Source organism: Megalops cyprinoides, chromosome 19, assembly GCF_013368585.1.
Source record: "Megalops cyprinoides isolate fMegCyp1 chromosome 19, fMegCyp1.pri, whole genome shotgun sequence".
In the NCBI taxonomy this organism is placed as follows: domain Eukaryota; kingdom Metazoa; phylum Chordata; class Actinopteri; order Elopiformes; family Megalopidae; genus Megalops; species Megalops cyprinoides.
Genome location: NC_050601.1, coordinates 2,901,695 through 2,924,180, shown reverse-complemented (window position 1 = coordinate 2,924,180; position 22,486 = coordinate 2,901,695). Strand labels below are relative to the sequence as shown.

The window sequence follows — 22,486 nt, the reverse complement described above, 5'->3', positions numbered from 1 at the left end:
CAATAAACTTACTTGGGTTAGTAAGTTTATTGACATGCTTCTTTGTATTGTGACTGGCCAAGATTTCTAAGCATAAAGCCCAACCAACCAGTATAACCAGTTAAATGGTACTGCAGAATTGAAATTCTGATTAAACACAACATCCACTCTACTGCAAGTTATTTTGACTGACACAAAATAAATTTGCTGTCTGGCGGTAAGGATACATGTTTCACCAGGACCTGCACCTTGGCATTGCGCATATCCTTGTGACCCGACAAACTGACAAAACCGAAACTTTGCAAACTGCTTTTTTATTTGTTGCATTTCCTCATCATCCTTCATTCCACCATTTCACTTCCTGAACTGTTAATTTAAAAATGTAAGTACAGTTGACACATTAGTGAAGGTTTCCATTAGTGGAGCTGACTCTACAGCCAGTTGGCCAGACACGCCAACTCAAATCTCAGAAATAGGTGCAGTTTACTTTTCACTATGAGTGTTAACTTCCTCTATTCTGCAGTTGTTCAGTATGGAAACATGCCAAATAACCACACAAGTCACAGGGTTGTGGAAACTGGATGTGAAGAGCAAGCAGCTGTAGAAAAATACATGTTAAATTTAAAATTCTGACACCAACTGATATTTCTGCAAAAAAAAAAAACATTTCAGACCGACTCCCTGGGTTCAGATACGTTTATTGAACCAAAACATGCTGACTCATTAAATAAGATTGACTTGTCATCAACACCAATACATAAAGAATTTAAAAACAATGAAAAAAATAGTCACACACACACACACACACACACACACACACACTCATATTCATTTAAAATGTTGACATATTAAACAAGATCCACTGTCACACAACAGCAGTACAGTACACTGTAGATAAAAAATAAACACTTCTGATTTCTCAGTCTGACTGACCCACTGAGGTGAAATGGCAGATCCTCCAATAAGCAGTAAAGTCTTCAAGTTGTTAAGCAAGTACTCTGCACCTCGGCTATGCATTGCCAGAACTGTGTGTAACAGCTGTACAGAGGGGAAAAAACCCACTCCTTTTCCTATACGATCTTAGTCACTCATCATATAGTGTTGCACCAATTTTAGCATGCCATTCACGTATAGGGCAACTTCTTGCATTTGTGTTTACTTTCTCGAAGGCGTACTACAGGACAACCCAGACACAATGTGATGGTAATGAGGGTGAAATACACCTTTTCTCACAAATTTATGCTTAAAAGCCATACCATCCAATAACATGATGCCATTTCGTGGCACTTCCATCTGTAACTCTACATCTACGGGCAGCAGCTTAGTGTGGTGGTAAGGAGCAGGGCTCCTAGCACAAAGGTCACTGGTTTCATTCCCAGGTAGGTCAGTGCCACTGTACCCCTGGGCAAGCAAACACCCAGCTGTCTAAATGGATAACATAAATACTACAAAATGTGCAAGTCACTCTGGATGACAGTGCTTGCAAAGCAAACATACAGTACAAAATTTCAATAATGCATTATGTTACTTCAAGTTTTAACACCCCCCCCCCTCAAAATGTCCATAAATTCCACCTGTTCCAGCTGTGCGTGGGACCGCAGTGTCAGCTGCTCTGGGCTCAGAGCTGCAGTGTCGCAAACAGCACGCGGGGGGCGCCCAGGTCCAGCTGCTTCCTGGGGTGGTTCTGCAGGGGAGTCTCCTCCCTCTGGGGAGCGCTGTTCTCCTTGCTCTCCGTCAGGCCTCCGTAGCAGGCCCGGCACACCGCGTGGTACTTGTCCGCACCCCCGATCACCTCCACCTGGACAGGGAGAGGGGAGAGGAGGGAGGGGGCACACACGAGGGTCAGCTTTCACATCCTCCATGATGACCGAAAGGAGGAGAGCAATGGGGGCACGGAGAAACTGTCACTCACAGGTGCCAGCACACAATCACCGGATTTTACAGCAGGTTAACGGGATTTCAAGCCAACTTCTGCATTTAAACTTACTTAATGTCCGATGCTCTCGATACAGCCACAAATAACTGCTGTGCTCATATCCTTAGCTACACAGTCCAGTATACCCTTAGTCTAACACAGGAACTGGTGTAGACTGCTGATTAGCTGATGAGGCCAAGGTGTGGCCAAAACAAAAACCAGCAAAGCTGGAAACCACAGGAACCACGCTGTACACCAGACCTATAGGGCCTTAGAATGCTAGACCTCTGAAGCCTAACCTGACCAGGTCAGCAGTCAAACATTGGTAGGGTTTGCATTAAATTATATTACATGCATTTAGCAGACACTCTTATCCAGAGCAACACTAGAACATAAGTGTATCCATTCAAACTTAAACAAGCAACAGTGTCAGACCAGGCTAACAACACTCCCAGACTAGGGAGTGCAAGCTTAACACTATTCAGGCCCAACCAAAAGTTAACTTGTGCACTCTGACAAAAGCCAAGCATACTGCGATACAACAGTCCCGAGAACACAGAATCAAAATGTGTCACAATACTACACATAAAATACTAGAGGTAGCGAGTGTTAGGGGGCGGGGATTGAAGCGGGACTCAAGAGTAGTATGAAGAGGTGAGTTTTCAGTCTGCGGTGGAAGATGGCCAGCGATTCTGCTGTCCTAACCTCCGTGGAGAGTTCATTCCACCACTGAGGGACCGGTAGAGACAGGGATCGGATGAAACGAACATTTTGCGACGTGTCTGTGCGACACTAGCACAGGTGAAGTGATGGTGGTGAAAGGCCCTGGAGCTCCCTGGTGAGCAGCTGTAGTGTGCGGCAGGGCCGTGCCGGTGAGACACACGCCTCACACTCACCTCCCGCTCCTGACCCAGCCTCTTGGTGTAGGCGGCCTCTTTGAAGCACTGCATGCAGACCGCGTTCAGCTTCACCACGCTCTCCGCCAGCGGAACCAGGCTCAGGATGTTCCCGAACGGCTGGACCAATCAAAGCGCAAACAATTTTTCCCGGTGGAGGGGTTATTCTTGTTTCAACACACCTTTTATCATCCCTTCAGAAAAAGCCATTTAAAGGCACACACTGCAGGTATTGTTGGTGTGCACTGGTAGGAATTCAAGCTGTTGCACATTACCCCTCCCTCTATCCTTCCCACACACACGCGCACACACACACACATACACACTCGTTTATAAACAGCTGCCTGTACCTTTCTCTGGAATGTGCCATCCAGGGCAGCCACGATGATCGTCTTGCCCATGTTGGCCATCTCTTCGCAGAACTCCACAGTGTCCGGGAACTGCGACAGACAGCGCGAAGCGTGAGGCCAACCAGGAGTGCGCGTGCCAAACGAAGGAGCAACTAACCAGCGACCTCAGTTAACCAGTGACGAATATTTAAACACTGTCCTGTCCTGCATAATGCCACGTGCCTGAAAACAACAGCCCCTCGCGTTTACAGTTTAAATGTCCATAATTTGGTCCATCATGGAATATGTATACGCGCATCTATAGATAGCCAACATGGTGAACAGGGAAAGGAGGCTCAGTTTTACATTTTTCTAAACTGTATGGAATCATTGCAGATGTATTTGATCTGCAGTGTATCAGGTGCGTTTAGAAAACACTTACAAACTGTCCCTCGTCGATACCGATTACGCGCGCGTCCAGGGCCAGTGCACGCACGTCCGTCAGGCGAGTGGCCGGTACAGCCGCCATAGTGTTTCTTGAGAGCGGGAAAAAAACCAAAGGGAAGCAGAAATTTCATTGATTTCCGGGGTGACGCCTCGACATACTTCACATTTCATAGTAAGTACACAAGGAAAGCGTCTCACTTGTCGTGGGTTGCAACTCCTTTGTCCGAATAGCGCGTATCTTTGGCGTACTTGATCACCAGACAGCTGTACTGCGCGATCTGGAAGCGGCGAACTCTGCGCATCAGCTCCGTGCTGTAAATTTAAGCGCATATTCATACAAAAACCAAATATATCATCGATAAGCAGCTTGGTATACATTTAGCCGGGGGGATATTTAGCTAACGTTAGCCATTTAACGTGATCACATTACCAAAACTATTCAACGTTAAAAAATAACACAATAAACATAATGAAATAACACTGAAACCAAAGGTAAATATGACGGCAGAATTATTAGTCACAAGCACTAGGCAGATAATATAACTACTAGGCTAACGAGTTACCAGTAGCTGACAAACAGTACTGTCGATTCTGGGCAAAGATTTTTGGCGCGGTGACTGCAGATGGCTTTGTTAGCTGTTTATGTACAGTAGTTCGCGCTACAGGTCTTACCTTTTTCCTGAAAACATGGGCCCGAAAATAACCTACAGCGAAAACAAAAACATGCAATTACGTTAGCTAATGTGATCACTGAAATCAGTATCGGTTTGGCGCTAATTATCCAGCTAGACTGTCTAGTCTCGCTGGTCTTAACCAATTACCTGAATTTGTCCTCTGCTCTTTCCCGGAGAATTTGGCAAAATCTGCGGAACGTTCAAACAGTCCATATTTTGTTCACGCTCTACACTAAATAAATAACACGATCTGCACCGCAGCAACTACTTGCTACTTCCTCGACTCGAAATGTATCTTTCCTGGGCTTGGTTGTGTGTTATTGAATTGAACTTTCCGCTTCCCTACGGACCTCCCCACGTGTCCGTGACGTAGCCTAGCAACTGCGGTTGGGAATGGACGCGAGAACCAATCAGCGAAGACAGAGTAACAACAGAACAGCTCGAGATTTAAGTAGAAGAGGAAGCGGATGGGTGGTGTTTTAAATGGCGGGAGTAGGAAAACAAGGTCCACAGTCGAAATATTGACATTTACAGGTTGTTTTTCATAATACGTTTTTACCGATCCCTTGGGAGAAATTTCGCATCAAAATGTTGTCTGGCTAAAGTCACTATTAGTGTGTCCTTTGTCCTTCCCCTTACAAATCCAGTGTACAAGACACATGAATTATCTAATTTAAATACACCCTGCGAAAAAAACGAGGAAGCAAACAGTTTCAGTTTCTGTATATAAGTTCTTTTAAAACAAAATGGGTTGTCTAAGCTATAAACTCGTAGCTTGAGAGGATACACTGAACCCACAACAGAGCTCTGCTGTGCCTTGTCTTTTCATGAAAAACCAAATCAACCTACCAGGCTTGCTACACTGCAAGAGAATAAGCTGCTTAACAGCCTGTTCTGGTAGCCTTCAGCTGAAAGACTGAATGTAGGCCAGAGGTCCTTGTGACCAAACTTCTGCTTCTTTTTAGGTGCTGCAGAAGGGGAGTTGGACTGTGGAGACAATGTGCAAACAGGGATGCAGGTCAGAGAGGCCTCCCGTTCATTGGCTGCTGTTGCCTCGCTGTTTAAACGTAAACTGTTTTCGCTTCTCTGTGTCTGTCTGTGCGCTTGACCAAAGGTCCCGTTGCCACAAGTTGTTCTGCTATCCGCTGCTCACACCATGGCACAGTGGAGGGATATGAAGAAAGATGTAAGAATTTGAAGCCATTGCTCTCTGAATGACAGTGTCTCTCTTAGCCTGAGTACCTTTGTATTACCAATATCTGTCCACGATCTTCTCTTAACATTTTCTTTACTGAGTATTTGACAGAGGTTTCAGTGTTCAAACATTTGTAAGGCTTTGTAAAATGTTAATGTTTATGTGCAGCCTGTTGGATTTTGTTTTCTGTCTTATGTGTATTCTGTTTTTGAAGTTACTATTGGTATTTTTCAATGGGCCTGCTCACTAAAAAAAAAGGTCAGAAAATTGGCTGTGTCTGTCCACATTACATTATTTCAGTGAACTAAGCCTGCATCTCATGCTTTAGGATTAGAAGGTAAAATGGTGAAGGGATTACTTTCACAGACTGCAAAGAGAAGTGGCTGGCCTGGTAGCCAGACATTGTGTGAGGTAAGCGTGTGAGGCCAGGGTGGTGTCCAGCAGAGGGCGCTGTGTGCTGAACTGCGCTCTACGCTGGGCTGTCCACGTGCCAGGCTGAGCGAAATGACAGCATATCTGCCCCTCAGGAGCTGGAGAAGCAGTACTCGCCCAGCCAGTGGTCCCACAGGATGGCCGCCGATGATGTGATCAGGGTCCATGTGGCTTCGCTCAGAGAAGGTCAGTGGTCACTCACTTACGTTCGCCGGACTTTTGTCCCCAGTTTGCTGATAACCACAGGACGCTGAGCTGCCTCACTGCAGCGGGGACTGAGTGTGTGTGCGCAGATTTTGCTGTAATTTGTGTGAGTCTCTGTTGCGTTTGGAGAGAGGTGCTGATAGTAAATCTTGCTGTGTGAACACTAGCCCTATTGTTGGGGTCTGAGTGTCGTGCAGTTGCAGAGTAACAGCACATTTGTGTGTGTGTGTGTGTGTGTATGTGTATGTACTGTATGCGTTGGTGTGTGTGTGTTTGTATGTACTGTATGCGTTGGTGTGTGTGTGTACTGTATATGTTGGTGTGTGTGTTTGTATGTACTGTATGCGTTGGTGTGTGTGCATACTGTATATGTTGGTGTGTGTGTTTGTATGTACTGTATGCGTTGGTGTGTATGTTTGTGTGTGTGTGTGTGCGTGCGTGCAGGCACACAGACCGCTCGCGGTGTGGCCCGGACCCTGCTGGATGTGCCGTATGGAGAGGGAGAGGGGGAGAAGCTGGACATCTACATGCCCAGCAGCAGCAGCAGCAGCAGCTCTCAAGGTGGGGCCCCTCTGTAGGGAAGGCATGGTTATGCAATCCATGCAGCGTTCCTCTCTGCCCCCATCACCCCCTCCTTTGCGTGGTACAGCACACGCGTCCCTCTCTTCTACAGACCACTCTGTGTCCAGTTCCCTGGCGCTGAAGAGCCGGCTGAATGTGTCTGTGTGTGGTGCCACCAAAAGCAGACTTTGGTAGTGTGTCGTAGGCCTCCAAGATTAGCACCTACCCTCAGCTGATGCTGGTGATGGTGGAGTAAAAGACCCATTTCTCAGAGTTAGCACGCTCTCTGTTTCAGATCTGCCGTTGGTTATCTACCTCCATGGGGGTTACTGGCAGTTTTTAAGGTATGCCGTTTCTGTTTCTCAAGTAGTATTACTGGCAAGGTTCTCCCCCAGGGACCTTTGTTTTTCAATTCTGTTTCCCCTGTTCCAAATCTTTCTCTGCAGCTGTGCTTCTGTTAATGTAATATTGGTGAAAGTCTTACACTCTTGATTGACCCTCCTTGATAAATAAAGGTTTAATAACAATGGTGAACATCAGTTGTTCTCATGTAATATATCGGAGACTGGGTTGAGGCGTTTTAAATAAGACTCCAGTGTTCCATTGCGAGTAAGTGAGGCATAGTTTACTGTACACTGCTGTGGTTTTTGCAGTAAAGAGGAGTCGGGCTTTATGGCGGCGTCTCTGGTGCCGAAGGGCGTGGCTGTCGTGGCTGTAGGCTATGACATCGCACCCAAAGGTAGGAGGGCTGGTAGTGATGTGATGGGGGTTGTGTTAATAACAAGTTTTCTCAGAATGACTGCATCCAGCCCCCCTCCTCTGTCTCGCTCTTGTCTGCTTTCTTCCTCTCCTCTCATGTTCCCTCCTCGCTCTTTCACTCTCTTTAGTCCTCGATCCCCCTCTCTCATGATTAATCTCTCCCTCTTTCTCCTGCTCCGTCTTGCTCTTCCTCATGTGTTCTTATTTTACCGTTTCTACGTGCCTTATTCTTCTCTCTCTCAGCCTCAGTACGATCTCATTACACACACAATAAGCCAATGGACATGCACACAATTATGATTATTTTAATGGGAAAGTGATACATAAAATTAATATACATAATTAAATGGTAGAACAGTGGTAAGGAGTCCTGCTCCTTACCACTGTTCTACCATTTAATTATTAAAAACTGTAACCTGTGTAATTTGCTCTTGATAAGATTGTCTGCTAAATGACAGTAATGTAAGAGCGCTGTCCTCCCCCCTCTGTCTCTGCAGGTAACATGGATCTGATGGTGTCTCAGGTGCGACGCAGCGTTTTGTCTGTCCTTCAGCAGTACCCCCGCGTGAGGTACAGAAAGTGGTTTCAGGCTATGGCTGCCATTTTGGTTTGGCATTCAGACAGCTGTTAGAAACAGCACATGGCTGGGGTGCTCTGAGGTGAGGGGCGTCTCGGAGCGTGACGTGTCTCTCTCTGTTTCCTCCCCTGTCCTTTTACAGTGGGGTTTACCTGTGCGGGCACTCCGCGGGAGCTCACCTGGCTGCCATGGTCCTCTGTACAGACTGGACCCAGTACGGTGTCTCACCCCAGATCAAAGGTGCCAAAGCTGCTCCACCTTCACATGGCTGTGCACTCAGACACACCCTAACGCAGATACACAGACAGGCTCACATACACACACGCACGCACGCACACACACACACAGTTACTTATCCTCTTGCCAAGTCTTATTATGGTTTACTGGCTGCCTTTTATCGTTAAACATGGTTTTGTAAATAAGCAAGGATGAATAGATTGTGTTGTAGCTCATGTTCAGTCAGCTGTAAGTCTGTGCAAAGTGGACAGAACGCCAAAGACACACTGCGTTAGCAAATCAAGGGTCCCTTTATTTCTCTCCGCTCTCTGGTTCACTCTGCCTTTGATAGGAGCGTTCCTCGTCAGTGGCATCTACGACCTCCTCCCCATCCTCTCCACCTACGTCAACGAGCCCCTGAAGATGACGGAGTACGTACTGCACGTCGTAGCGCCCTCTAAAATTCACAGCAGCAGTGCTACAAGCTGAGGGAAGGAGGGTGCTTCACTCGTTTGTGGATCTTATTGCTGCGAGCAATACAGAAGGAGTGTGCTTTATGTTTATGTAATGAAGGATCTGTTTGATCCAAATTTATTTGCCACATTACAGGTGATGGGCGGGGTCCTCACTCAGCAGGACACCAGTGCATTACGTGACCACAATTCGTATCTTTTAGTTCAGTATGTCACCAGTCGCCAATTTTCAAGTTAAAGGTTTGACCCTCCACCCTCCCGGGGCCACAGTGGGATGCAGGGTCACATGGGACATTAACCACAGAGCCACCGAGTCAGTGTTCATCGTTCGAATCTGATCTGGCATATTGATCTCATCGGTTTGCGTGGAACTGCCATCACATAAGAGATAAGATTAGTGTGAATTGCACATCAGCGGTGGAATGTAGGTGTGAGAGCAGAGCAGTCGTTTTATGCTTATATTATTTATATTTATTTCAATTATATACAGCTGTGTTGTTTTTCATGCATGCCTTCCTTGTGGGGGGGGGTCGTTCAGGAGATAATGTCACACGTCTCATGTCCCCACTCTAGAGAGGTAGCACTGAGGAACAGCCCTGGACAACTGGTCCCCGAGCTGAAGAAGGCTTCCTCTGCATGCCACATTGTGGTTGCCGTGGCGCAGAACGACTCGCCCGAGTTCAGGAAGCAGTCAGAGGACTACTTCAAGGTCAGGACTGTGTACTGCCTGGGGGTCACCTTTTTGGGGCTCTGCACAGCTGCTTTGGGCATTGGAGCAATGGACCACTTTTTGAATTCATATGAACAGAAACAGCAGGCAAATTGTGGATATTCATTAAATCATGATGATATCACAGCTTGCGTGACATCGCAACATTCTGAGTTTATAAAATAAAATTTAATAAATCTCAATGAAACACATTATGATTTGTCTCACCCCATAACATCAAAGACATGTATGGTAACTTAAAGCATTGTGGACACCAATGGCTCTGACTATCTGGCCCAACACAGGGGAAGGTCCCACAGAATGCGTATGTGTGTGAGCAGCTAAGCGAGAAGCCATGTACATTCTCCAAAATGTTGCCGTGTGTCCACACTACAGAATGTCTTCATCACATCCTCCTGTGCGTCAGTCAAATTTCCAAGGCAGGATTCCGGAATCCTCCCTCTCTTCCTCTCCCTGCTGCAGGCTTTGAAATCCTCAGGACTCACGGTGACATTTGAGGACGTCCCCAACACAGATCACTTCAACATCATTGAGCAGTTCGTTGATGAAGATTATTACCTCACACAGGTGTGTGTGTGTGCATGTCTTCTATTTCTGACTTCAGTGAAGCCTAATGTACATTACGTAAATATAAAATATTTTTAATTCTGGTGATAAAGTTACAATTGTGAGGATAAAGTCCCACTTTTAGAGAAGAGAAATAATAATGATACATATTTTTTAGACTATGCAGAGATATTTTAATACAATACAAAACCCTACCCTGTAGGAACTCATCTTCTTGCAAAATATTTTTGTACGAATAATATATACAAGGACTAATGACTTTCTTAACCCAAAAATGACTACTGAAAATACCAAAAAATATGAAGTGATATTTTTACCACCCACGTCAATGTTTCTCCGTGATATCACAGAATCAAGCATAAAAGTGGAAATATGTACTGTTGTTTTTAACAGTTTTTAACTGTTGTTTTAAAATGTTTTTCTTTCCCTTTGTGTTTCTGTGCAGCTCCTACTGAAGATAATTGGCTAGATATGAGGTGACAGATGGAAGATTCCTGTTTTTCTCCCATGATGCAACTTTCTGTTTTTTTTTAATGGGAACAGGCAAAACATGGACCCAACCTGACTCTGTCCTAACCTTCAACGTAACGGCAACGTCCTTTCTGCGTTTTTGTTGCCAGGCTATTAGACAGGTATTGGCGGACAAGGTTCAGTCACGCCGAGCATCTGTAACCATATAGATTACCATAGACACAGAGACATGCAGTTTGAGGAGACTGACAAAGCTAACTTTCCACATAGATTAAAGAACAATCTTGTCACAGACCTGCTTGAACTGAGAGGCTTTTAATGTAGCTTTTTCTCATCTGAAAAGTATAGTGAGGGAGGCCAGTTTTATATAGGTGCAGTTTATAGGATATTATAAGGTTACTCAGATTTGAACTTAATGTTCATGGGAACATACAAGACTGCATACAGAACTTTTAAAATTACAAACTTAAACATGAAAAACCTCAGACACATGATATTTTGTAGTGCAAAAATGTGAAATCATAATTGTATGTTCTTGTTATGCACTAAATAATTACGTTAATCTTCTTCCCTAAACTTTGGTTTAGTCTAAAAGTGTTAATTGTTCCCCAAGACAATTTGAATCTGAATGAGTCTTCTGGGGTGTTAGATTGTCTTAAGCATTGCTCAAATAATCTAGTGTCATTTATTTTTTATGTTTCTGTAACTACACAGTGTACTGTATTTTATTTTAACTCACTTTTGAATGTCATGTAACTAATAAAGGATTGTTTACAGTAATGTTGAGGGGGTAATGGAAAATGTTAGGCTGACTCTTTAAGGATTTGTTATGTACAGTTATGTAGCCCCACATTTGAAACTCTTTGTTTGATAATTATTACATAATTCTAATTCTTCACTCCATCAATGCCGTCACTGTTCCACGCCATAACACAGAGGCCCTATTCACGGTGAAACTTGGTACATCATTATTTTTTTCTCTAGACTTGGTGACCTCTCAGCATACAACGTGCCTTAGACTTCACAAAAAATATGCCTTGGCATCCCCAGACGAACGAAACGAATCGATAAGATACTCCTTAGCCGTGTAGGTGATCCAAAGTCCTGTGAAAACCTTGGGTGTCAACTGTTTTATTACGCCCGACCAAGCCCGCAGGTTTCCCGCAGCGACTTCACCACGGTCGTGGACGCTCGGAGCGCAGCCTGCCGCACACTACGCAGAACGCGTTGGCAGGGTAGGCGGTCCCAGCGCCTGTCCCACACGATCGACGCGTTGTCATCGCTGCCCGATCTACAACGGCAGGAGGAAGTGCTTGCTTCCCTGACGGTATGCAGGCGACGGAGCCGGGGTTGGGGCAGCTGAAAAGCTTGACTTTTGCTTTGAAAGATCGCTCTGGACTGCCGATAACAGGCTCACAGTAAGTATGGCTGGAATACGTCAGCAAAGGACGTTGCTTGGTTCATTGCCATGGACGAGTCGAGCAAAGTGGAAGTGGTCTGCGTACTACATCGCTAGTGATAAACGCCAGCTTACTGGGAGTTGCTTTGGCAGCCGTTTGCATAATGTCAGCCGTAACCACCAGGTCCTGTACCTGTATGCCCGTCAGATCGAAAGCAAGCATCAAGGCATAAATATTAAATTTGCTAGTAAAAAGAAGTGAGCTAACGTTAGCTACCTGGTGTACCAGCGCTCGGTAAGCTATTGAACTAGCTACCTACCTAGCCATTGCCCCATTTCGGATGGGCTGCGTGTACTCGAAGCTAAACATCTGTCGCTATTCTGGGGTTTTCAGAATAACCGTTAATGGAAGTCACTCAGTTTGTGCCAAAAGGACAGTTGCCAGCGACTGCGCGCAGCCAGCATTGCCCTTACAGCTTAGCTAGCAATCAGTGTCATTTCGGTGCAGTTATAATGGCAGACGTGTAAGCTAACGCTAATAGCTAGCAGCACTCAAATACACGGAAGCGCTTGATCTCTACAATGCTGTGTTCATTATAGACGACAGTAACGTTAACGTTGCATGCACGTGTAAGGTTGCTAGTCAGTTAGTTTAAAATTTAGCTCCAATATATACCAATGCTAGCTTGCCAGCTAGTTCGGGGGTGCTAGTGACTACGATGGAAGCTGTCTAACTCTAACATTAGCCTAAATCACAACTGATGTTTCGTTTGGTTGAGCTGAGATGTAGCTAGCAACACTAATGTCTCTTTTACCTGCAAATTAGTTAAAGTGTTGCGTTCCACTGTGAGCGTGGAAGAAATATGGCTCAGTTAAAAAGTAGTCTATTATCTGCCTAACTACCATGACCATTTCAGTGAGTCTGGGATTTTTACTTTGCAACATAACTTCACCTGAATGGCGTTTTCACATGGGAACATATGGTATCGTTCTCATCTGGAGGTCTTGACAAGGGGTAAGAAACGTTCCCCAAGAGGACTGTAGAAATTCTCAAGCGATGTTTAAAAAAAAAAGCAAGCTTTCCACCACCCCCGACGTGGGCCTTTGCCTGAAAAAGCATTCGTTAGGGGTGCCAACATCAGAATTGCTAATCTTGGGTCTGATTTTATTTAAAAATGTGGCCAAGCTAGCATGTTCAAAGGAGCAGTCACTAATGTTGTAACTTACCTTAAGGCAAACATGTGGCATGATCAGAAGCCAAGGGGAGCAGTCTCTGGCAGAACTAACCAGAAATGTGGTTTCCTTGGTAAATCTGTCCACCTTTATTTGCATGGAGACGATGTGTCAATGCAAGCCTCAGTGAGCTGTCATATCTGAGTCTCTGCCTCTTTGCAGTAAAGGCCGAGGGGATGCTTGTATGACAGGGACATAATATGGGCCTGCTTTCCAGTGCTGTAATAGCTGTCAGGGATGAATTAGGCAACCGGGGACTTTCTGAAGATGTCTGACAGGAGGAGGAAGTCCACATAGAAAGGAGCGTGCAACACTCTTCACGGCCTAATTATATGTCTGCATTATATAGCCTGATCATTTTATTATACCCTGTGTTGTGGTACAAGTCTTACTAGCAGTATCTTTACATGTCTTAGCACCGTGTTGTGACAACTGCACTGTAATCTGAGATAATGTTTGCACAACGGTCGAGCAATCCAATGTGGCAGGTGTTGTCATGGAGAGAGGAGCCAAATAGTTCGGGGGTTGGCTTAGTTGGGGGGGGGGGGGGGGGGGGTGAGAAAAGTTACAGGTAATTCATAATTTAAATGATCACACAGCAGGTGGGCTTCATCACAGAAGGGGCAGGTTAGACAGGTGAGTGAATATGAGAAGGAGAGGCTGGCTTAATGAGGCAGGTGTGACACTCAGACAGGTAAGCAGGAGCCATCCTAACAGCCACTGCTCCGCTCTCTCTCATACCTGGCCTCCTCCCGCTGAGCTTTGCAGGGCTGCTTTCCCCAGCAGGTGTTGGGGAGCACATTTAAGGCCTTAGTGAAAATACCCCGCTAGTTATAACTCAGTGGATTGCCAGTGCGGTGGGATGAACAAGCATTCTAGGATTGACACATTACATCTACTCTCACAGCCCCTACTGGTCGTACCAGCAAGTCTGTCTGAAAACAGCACTATAGAAACAGTAGGGTTTATGTTTTTAAGTTGTTTATGGTTGTGCCCTTTTGTTGTGGTTTTGCATGCTTTTTCCCCTTGGACATATTTCTTGGAATCGCTTGCTGTACACTAGGCTTGTCTCACCATGAGACAGCCTCAGTCTCTTGCCAAGCTTCAGACTTTGCAATTCTGTCTGAGTAACTTTTTTTGTGATATGTTCTAGAGTCATGGGGTTTACACAGAAGTTTATTCAGTTCCTCCAACTCCATCTTATCATTCATCTGAATGTTTGTCTTTCACTGCTGTTATGTTAGCAGATGCTCTTATCCAGAGCAACTTACATAAGTGACAATTTCATATTATCCATTTGTACAGTTGGATAATTACTGAGGGATTTTTTTGGGCTAAGTACCCTGCCCAAGGGTACGACGGCAGTGCCCCAGTGGGGAATCAAACTGGCAACCTTTTGATTACGAGCCCAACTCATTACCACTACACCACACTGCCGACCTGCGTCTTTCACAGAAGGAAGCGGTCAGCCTGATGCCTTGGTCATGTGAGTGCCTAACTGTGGCACTGTTGTGTGTTTTGCTTCTATTTACTTCTACGGAGAAAAATTTGATTGCCCCCCCCCCCCCCCCCCCCCCCCCCCCACACCAGTGTACATGACATTGGTACCCCCATGTGTCCCTTGCGTTTTCGCTTGGGTCGTAGATGCCCCGTGAGTCTTCAGGATTCTGCCTGTACAGTCTCAGCGAGACGTGTACAGCTGTCTCCCATTGGCTTCCATCTCACCTGCAGCACTTGACCAGTCGTGTTCCAATAATATGATGTTGGCTCGATGTACTACACCTTCACGTGACTGTGCAAAGATTAAACAGTCATGTGATGTCAGTGTTACATGGCCACAATTACAGGTGGGGTGGGGACTGAGCTGCAGTGGCTGATGGGTGTTGAACTTTGTATGTATAGATTTTTTTGTTATAACCGGAACAAAGTTTCCCTGGTAGCGGTATTTTTTAAACAAGAGTAGCAAACTTAGCGGATCGGCCCTGCTTGTTGGTGTGGTGTGCCCCTTTGGACTCGCAGTTAATCAGTTGTAATCCTCCCTGTGCTGGGAGACTTTGCGGCTGGGGTTTTATTCTCCCTTAGTCATCGTTGCATAGCCTGACTTTTCCCCCAAAGAGAGGAGACAAAAATGTGCTGGGGACAGAGCGGCAGGATGTCGTAGACGAATGCCCAGGGCCCAGAGATGCCGGCGGTCCAGCGCGCGGAGAGGAAGAGAAGAAAGGGTAAAGGAATTGGCGCGTCTGGTTCTGGCTGGGGTGCCCCCTAGCCCCGGCCTGGCTGGTGTTCTGAGACTTTGAGAGGGGAGGGGAGGAGAGAGCGCCGGTCAACCGCTGTGTCTCTGTTGTATTGGACTGCTGTATTGCCTCTGGGCATGCTGACAGATACCTATACTGTACAGTGACGGTGGCAGCATAGTGGTAAGGAGCAGGACTCGTAACCGAAAGGTTGCTGGTTCGATTCTCCGCTGGGGCACTGCTGCTGTGCCCTTGGGCAAGGTAATTAGCCTAGAGAATTGCCTCAGTAAATATCCAGCAGTATAAATGGATAAAACTGTAACCTCTGTAAGTCACTCTGGATAAGAGCATCTGTTAAATGCTAATAATGTAATGTACGGTAACTTAATGTACTCTGCTGGATGGTGGTGGTGGTGGTGGTGGGGGGGGGCTCTCAGTGCTGTAGGGCTTTGGGCAGCAGAAACACCCATTTGTGTGGGTGTAACAATAGCACCTTTTTTCTTTTGCGGGTTGTTTTAAAGATTTAAGCCTGATTTTGTTGAAACTATGTTAAGTTGCACTGTGCAGCTCAGGATAAAGGGATAGTGATATGGCAATAATACAGCTGCAGGGCTGAAGATACAGTTGCCTGGAATGCCCCCAGTTCTTGGAAAGAACAAGTGAAATAACAGTAGCATTGAAATGAGTCGGCATCAGAGCTGTAAAGGGCTACCAGTAAAGTAGTTTATAGAGCTGTTTGATACACAGCAGGCTAGGATTACTGTCGCGTTTTACAATCTGCTGTGGGGGAGTCGCTTTTGTGTTGGAGAGGTTGAGGAGCGGTGTACACCCATAGCAGGATTGGGTGGCCTGTGGAAGTCCTCTGGAAGGTGCTCTAGTGTTGCAGTGCCAATTTAAGCGAAACTGGTTAAAATTTGTATCTGCTGAGCATGGTGTGGTCAGTTGCACAAGTTAAGTTCCAGTGCCATTGCCACATAAGATCGGTTCCTTCATTTTGTCATTCATTCTCATTCTTGCCAATATTCCACTGAAGCTGTTATTCAGTAACTCCAGTTCCAGCTTTTTTTTATTAGTTTTGTTTTAAATATTTGTCAAATTTATGTACCATAGCATGTGTCTACGTATTCTTATTTTTTATTGTTATTCTTATTTTATTTAGCACCAGCATCAAATCAGTGTGACCTACACCAGTTCCACGTCAGTTTCTGTCAACAGAATCTTAAAAAAAAAAAACCTGTAGGAGGCTGCCGTAGGCTGCTGAGGTTGTCCGTCACAGCAGACCGCCTCCCACCCCACCCAGCTCAGGCCTTTGATGACATCATAAAGGGTTTCTGTTTGGCCAGGGGACGTGTTCTGAAAAGGGCCATTGAGTGATGGGAGGCCTAACTGGATGTGTCATTACCGGCACACACCTCAGGGTCACAAAGGTTCCTGTTTCACGGTGTGAACGTGTGTGTGTGTGTGTGTGTGTTTGTGTTTGTGCGTGTTGTGTTACTGTGCAAAGAAAAAGGGCCCCTCTCGCAGAGGACGTCTGAAAAAACGCTACGGGCCCATGGGGGACTTGCCCAGCGTGGCACCGCTCATTGTCTGGGCTGCAGATCGGTAACACGGTTGCAGTTGGTTTACTGTAAATTGCTTTCCGTCTGAGCAGAGTGGATGTACACTTGCCTGCCAGATGCAGTTACACATACCTTGCATGCGATTAGAAGAGATTCAAGTCGAGCAAGTTGCTCAGGGATGCAAGAGGGGTGTGCCCCTAGGCTGGACCCCTGTGGAGGGTGCGGGGTGGAACTCTGCTGGGTTTAGCTGTTGTTTTCTTACCCCCCCCCCCCCCCCCCCCCCCCCCCCCAGTGGTGGAGTGAGCAGTCAGAACTGCCGAATCACTGACCGTCTCCCGTCGCTGTCTGAAAATGCATCTGTTCACACAGACATCTCGGTTCAACTAAACGCTGAACTCTAAACGTTCATGCAGTGTCCTCAAACACGTGCACTCTACCCTCAGCCTTCCTCTTGCACCTCCTACGGCACTTACAATGTGCCTTGTTATGTGATGACTCCGTGTCGGGTTGTGATTGAGTTTGGTCTCCGCTCTTTGCGGATCGTGACACCCCTGCTGTCGGGTTGTGATTGAGTTTGGTCTCCGCTCTTTGCCCCTTTGCCTCCTGGTTTGCTCTTTTGTGAGCGGCTGTGGGTCGGAGCGTGTGCTGTAAGGCTGGATCTAAACGTAACGTAGCCTGCCACACTTCCTGCTCTACCTGTTTGGCTTTTCCACCCCTGCGGTGCAGCCGGGACGGCCACTCCTCTCCCTCCACGTCGGCACGCCGCATCTGTCCGACTCACACACACGCTGCCTCTCTCGCACTCGCGCCTAACACTGCGTACATCGCCGCCTGTACCACCTGCAGCGTGCACCTGCTCCCCCCCCGGCTCACCGCACCTGCGTTTCCCTGTGTTTTCGTTCCTACCCCCGGACCCGGGTTTCTGGTAGGTTGGGCGTCTGAGGTCTGTTGGTGAGGTAGTTCTGACTGGGAGTGTAGGCATTGTGACAGGGAGTCCAACTGACCTGAGGTCTGTTCCTAGTGTTTAAATACGGGACTGTGTGTCCTTTATAAACTTTCCTCAGGAATCCGCAGCTCAAGAAAAGAAGGGTAAAATTCTTAAGGAAAAAAAAAAAACAGGATTCATTTTTTTCTTAAGGATTCATTTTCATGTATTGATGGGTACCACTGACATATGAAACGGCTGCTTGCATGTGGGTTGGTCTGTGTTTTATTTGGCTCTGAAAAAGGTATTGTTGGGATATTAGAGTTATTTTGTCATTGGATTGGGAGCACGGCTGGACTGTGATGAATGAGACCATGCAGGTGTGTGTGGAGTGAAGACCCAGTGCTTAGCGTTCAGGTAGTACATGCACGAAGCACAGCGTCTCGGAACAGGCATATTCATTTCTTCTTTCATGTTATGTTACATTCAGCCTTTACATTGTTCACCCCTCTAAGATTATAATCTGTAGATAAGAAAAGTGTGTCAACAAAGTTCTGTGTGGGAGTAACCGAAATGACTGCTCCTGACGGCCTGATATTAGCTTTTACTGCCTGGCTAATGACACTGCCGGTTGGAAGCAGTAAAGATTTATGAAAAGCACATACGGTGCATTTATTATCAGGGACTGGCAATGTTAAGTGGCCTAATGTGACGCTGTCAGAAGGCCTCACAAGTTTGTGGGAGGGAAAGGTAACAGAACAGGTTTGTAGCTGCTTTTAAGGCGGCTTATGAATTCTTGTCACGCCCAACTGTGTTTTCAGGTAGCTACCAACATCCTTGTTCTCCCTCACTGGGCTTAGGTGGAGTGGGAGATATGATTAGAATAGAATAGTATCTGTGGATATTTCGTAGTGTAAGAGGTGAGGTGGATTGTTTTGCTACTTCCAAGTTATTAATATCCATTATTTTATACAGGGGAATAGGCCTAATACTCTTCTCAGTGGATATGAAGACATGTTATGAAGGTTATTTTAAGGTATGACCTTATAATAGCCAGGTATGACCATGTATCCCTACAAAAAAATTGTGGTACAGCACTGTACAGTAGTAGTAGTATTTCTGGGTGGCCGGTGTCTAACAGGATGTGTGAAACCTGCTATCTGTTGACGAAGTTTAATTTGGGCAAGGGGGCAGGGCCTTTTTCCACACAGATAGGAACAGACCAATCGTCATCAGCTGTTGCACAACATTCTATGGAGAACTTTGCTCTGTTTCTGTCTCTTTCTGGAATTCAGTGTCGCCCCTACGTCTCTCTCTCCCTCTCCCTCTCTTAATCTTATCTTTTCAGCTGTGTCTCTCATCCTTTGCTTTTAGCCTCTCTCTTTCCTTTATTCCAAATTTTCCGGGACACTGATGGATTAAGACAGTGATGGTATTACTTGCTGTATTGGTGATAGTGTATGCAGGGGTTGTCATAACTCAGCTATCTTCTCTCCTCCTGTTTTTTTCCTTGTCTCTCTCCCTCCTACTCTTTCTTTGACTCTCATCCCTCTTCCCTGCCTACCCCCTGTCCTCCTTTTCTCTCACCCTCTCTCCTTTCTCGTCCTCTCTGTCTGTGACCCTCTCTCCTTTCCCTGACTCTCTCCTGCCCCCCCCCCGTCCTCTCTTTCTCTCACCCCCCCCGCAGGTGATTCTGCTGCCCCTTCCTCCATGCCTGCAGTTCCAGGCCCTGAGCAGGTGAAGCAGAATGAGTTCATGACGTCTCTGCGCATCTCTGTGGGAGGGCTGCCGGTGCTCTCTTCCATGACCAGCAGCATGGACTCACGCTTCCGCCTGCGCTGGAGGGCCATCGTCGCCGTGGTAGTGGGGCTGACGCTGGCCCTGCTGCTGTACCTGCATTGGGCTGCAGGGGGCGCGGGGGCGTGGCGCCACTCGTCGCACGGCGACGGCCGCGGCTGGCGGGGGGGCCGCGGCGGGGCAGAGGGGGCGGGGGAGCGCTACAACGACACCTACCCCCTCAGCTCCCCTGAGCGCACGCCGCTGGGGGTCCGATACCGCATCGGCGTCATTGCTGACCTGGACACGTCCTCGCGCAGCAACAAGGACCTCACCTGGTTCAGCTACATGCGCCGGGGCCACCTGCTGGTGTCGGAGAGCGGCGACAAGGTGGCAGTGGAGTGGGATGAGGAGCGGGTAGTGCTGGAGACCCACCTGGCCGAGAAGGGGCGGGGCATGGAGCTGTCGGAGCTAGTGGCCTTCAACGGGCGGCTCTACAGCGTGGACGACCGCACGGGCGTGGTCTACCACATCGAGGGCAGCAAGGCCGTGCCTTGGGTCATTCTGCCCGACGGCGACGGATCCGTATCTAAAGGTCAGGGGTCAGCGGGGGGGGCAAGGGCGGGTGGGGATTGGGGGTAACAGGTCAGACACCAGCTTTTTTCCCCAGCCTCTTTTTACGTGACATCACTCGCTTGACATCACTTTGACATGACATCACAGAAGGACTGAGGATCCAGGTGAAGGGCCTGTAGGCACAGGGCATCTCCCCATTCACCTCAGTGACTTTTTTGTTCTGTTATTCATTGCAGTATTAAGGGCTGGATTTGTGTTTTACTGCTGTGTGGAGTCTAGCTTTTTATTATCTAAATATATTTTTTTAAAAGGTAGTATTCTAAAACATTTGCCCACATCTTCAGAATGCTAAGCAGTAGTGCCAATGAGGAAAGCGGATTACGACTGACCCCTTGACCCCTGTCCCAGGGTTCAAAGCGGAGTGGCTGGCCGTGAAGGACGAGCACCTGTACGTGGGCGGCCTGGGGAAGGAGTGGACCACCACCACGGGGGAGGTCGTCAACGACAACCCTGAGTGGGTGAAGGTGGTGGGTTACCGGGGCGACGTGAAGCACGAGAACTGGGTGCCCCAGTACACCGCACTGCGGAGCGCGGCGGGGATCAACCCCCCAGGTGAGGTCGCCGCGGTGTGGCGCTGTCCCATTTGCTGCATCCCATACCCTCTCGCGCTCTCTCACGCTCTCTCACGCTCTCTCACTCTCCCCAGCGCCACCGTCCACGTTCCCCTCCATCACGCCTCATCCCCCCCAGCTCCTCTCACTCACTGCCTCTCACTCACCTGTCCTCCATGGATATAGATCAGCAGTGTAAACACCTTCCAGTCAATTATTAGCAGCATTGTGGTACAGTGGTAAGGAGTAGAGGTCATAACTGACTGGTTCCATTCCCCACTGCGGCACTGCTGCTGTACCCTTGGGCAAGGTACTTAACCCACAATCGCCTCAGTAAAAACATCTAGCTGTATATCCAGCTCAATCCCTACCTCCTAACACCTGCAACTTGTATCCCATAAAATAGAAAGCAAGTGTGGCACTGTGTTTTGGATTCTGTGATCTCGTGACTGTGATGTATGATAGTGTGTGTACTTGGCTTCCCTTAGTTTCTAGGCTGTCTGGTCAGGTTGTACAAGTTGTGGTAGGGCTTGAATAGCGTTATGATCACACTCACACATGTGGAAGTGTTGTTAGCCTGGTCTGACACTGTTGCTCATTCAACTTGAAGGCATAACCTTCAGTTCTTGTGCTGGAACTCACTCTGGATAAATGAATGTAATGGAATATATATATATCGATAAATCCTTTGTAAGTTGCTTTGGATAAGAGCGTCCGCTAAATAACAATAATGTAATAATGTAATGTAATGTGCTACTTACTATTTTTTTCTTTTTGAATGATTATCTTAGTAGTTATTATTTAATAGCAGTTAACACTGGTCATTAATATGCCGCCGTTGATAGTTCTGAATTTGGTAAACAGCGCCCCCTGTCTGCCCAGGTTACCTCATCCATGAGTCGGCGGCGTGGAGCGACACTCTTCAGCGGTGGTTCTTCTTGCCGCGGCGCGCCAGCTCCGAGCACTACGACGAGACGGCGGACGAGCGGCGTGGGACCAACCTGGTGCTCAGCTGCTCACCCAGCTTCCAGGACATCACGGCCAGCCGGGTGGGCTCGCTCAACCCCACCCACGGCTTCTCCTCCTTCAAGTTCGTCCCGGACACCGACGACCAGATCGTGCTGGCGCTCAAGTCCGAGGAGGATGCCGGCAAGATCGCCACCTACATCCTGGCTTTCACTCTGGACGGCCGGATCCTGCTGCCCGAGACCAAGATCGGGGACGTCAAGTACGAGGGGCTGGAGTTCATCTAGCGGGGCGAGGACGTTTTGGAGAAGAAGGCAGGGGGGCGAGGGGCGAGGGGTGGGCAGGGCGGGGCGGGGCGTGATTTCAAGTCCAGTGCCCCCAGGACAGAAACTCACCTGCAGTGGCTGGCCTGGCAGAAGGATCTCATTGGTTCCCCTCCTTCGGCCCCTCCCCCTCGGTGACATTGCAGTGCTCCCCCCCTAAGACTCCTGTCCGGCGTTGTCCTCATGCACAGCCTGCTGCTGCAGTCAATTGCTGCGCTGACGAATGCAGCGTGAACAAATGGGAAAAAAAACTGACCAGTCGAATAGAACGAGGAGGAAGTACTGTCTATAGAAGGACACACTGAATACCAATCAAACAGACTTACGACCATGCCATGTACTGTACTTCCAGAAAAATACAGAATAGATCATATGAAATTACCAGTTGTTTGTTTTGTCATTTAATGTTGATGTTTAAAAAAATCCACCTCCTGCTCTAAATGTAAAGTTTTTGCTGGA

General features: G+C 47.4%; 3 protein-coding genes across 4 annotated transcripts; 2 read left to right on the top strand and 1 right to left on the bottom strand.

The window, feature by feature from the left end:
• Positions 1-1,561: 1,561 nt before the first annotated feature.
• LOC118795110 (thymidine kinase, cytosolic-like) lies at positions 1,562-4,549 on the bottom strand. Its single transcript, XM_036553472.1, has 7 exons — positions 4,388-4,549; positions 4,239-4,270; positions 3,765-3,878; positions 3,562-3,655; positions 3,141-3,230; positions 2,791-2,910; positions 1,562-1,777 (listed from the first exon to the last, which is right to left on the bottom strand). The coding sequence occupies exons 1-7, from the start codon at positions 4,451-4,453 to the stop codon at positions 1,598-1,600; spliced, it is 696 nt and encodes a 231-aa protein (XP_036409365.1). The 5' UTR covers positions 4,454-4,549; the 3' UTR covers positions 1,562-1,597.
• An 806-nt stretch (positions 4,550-5,355) lies between these two features.
• LOC118794975 (kynurenine formamidase-like) lies at positions 5,356-11,015 on the top strand. The gene is made up of 11 exons (XM_036553285.1): positions 5,356-5,426; positions 5,963-6,053; positions 6,516-6,620; positions 6,928-6,976; positions 7,286-7,371; positions 7,889-7,961; positions 8,111-8,208; positions 8,537-8,615; positions 9,231-9,366; positions 9,850-9,954; positions 10,400-11,015. Exons 1-11 carry the CDS (start codon positions 5,397-5,399, stop codon positions 10,421-10,423), a joined length of 876 nt encoding a protein of 291 aa, XP_036409178.1. The 5' UTR covers positions 5,356-5,396; the 3' UTR covers positions 10,424-11,015.
• Positions 11,016-11,678: 663 nt separating this feature from the next.
• LOC118795203 (soluble calcium-activated nucleotidase 1-like) lies at positions 11,679-22,412 on the top strand. 2 transcript variants are annotated; one of them, XM_036553602.1, is made up of 4 exons: positions 11,679-11,843; positions 19,463-20,146; positions 20,536-20,739; positions 21,621-22,412. In XM_036553602.1, exons 2-4 carry the CDS (start codon positions 19,486-19,488, stop codon positions 21,989-21,991), a joined length of 1,236 nt encoding a protein of 411 aa, XP_036409495.1. In that variant the 5' UTR covers positions 11,679-11,843; positions 19,463-19,485; the 3' UTR covers positions 21,992-22,412. The 2 variants fall into 2 exon arrangements, with proteins under 2 accessions (XP_036409495.1, XP_036409493.1); XM_036553600.1 differs by lacking the exon at positions 11,679-11,843 and adding an exon at positions 14,948-15,279.
• The last annotated feature ends 74 nt before the right edge of the window (positions 22,413-22,486 follow it).

Bases quoted from the DNA above. Each gene is read 5' to 3' on its own strand.
- LOC118795110 (XM_036553472.1), bottom strand. From the start codon at position 4,453: ATGGACTGTTTGAACGTTCCGCAGATTTTGCCAAATTCTCCGGGAAAG. The intron at 3,656-3,764 runs GTGAGACGCTTT...CCCGCTCTCAAG, and splicing joins GGAGTTGCAACCCACGACAA to AAACACTATGGCGGCTGTAC. The intron at 3,231-3,561 runs GTAAGTGTTTTC...TGTCTGTCGCAG, and splicing joins GTATCGACGAGGGACAGTTT to TTCCCGGACACTGTGGAGTT.
- LOC118794975 (XM_036553285.1), top strand. From the start codon at position 5,397: ATGGCACAGTGGAGGGATATGAAGAAAGAT. The intron at 6,621-6,927 runs GCAGCTCTCAAG...TCTCTGTTTCAG, and splicing joins GCCCAGCAGCAGCAGCAGCA to ATCTGCCGTTGGTTATCTAC. The intron at 8,209-8,536 runs GTGCCAAAGCTG...TGCCTTTGATAG, and splicing joins TGTCTCACCCCAGATCAAAG to GAGCGTTCCTCGTCAGTGGC.
- LOC118795203 (XM_036553600.1), top strand. From the start codon at position 15,240: ATGCCGGCGGTCCAGCGCGCGGAGAGGAAGAGAAGAAAGG. The intron at 15,280-19,462 runs GTAAAGGAATTG...CCCCCCCCGCAG, and splicing joins GGAGAGGAAGAGAAGAAAGG to GTGATTCTGCTGCCCCTTCC. The intron at 20,147-20,535 runs GTCAGGGGTCAG...CCCCTGTCCCAG, and splicing joins CGACGGATCCGTATCTAAAG to GGTTCAAAGCGGAGTGGCTG.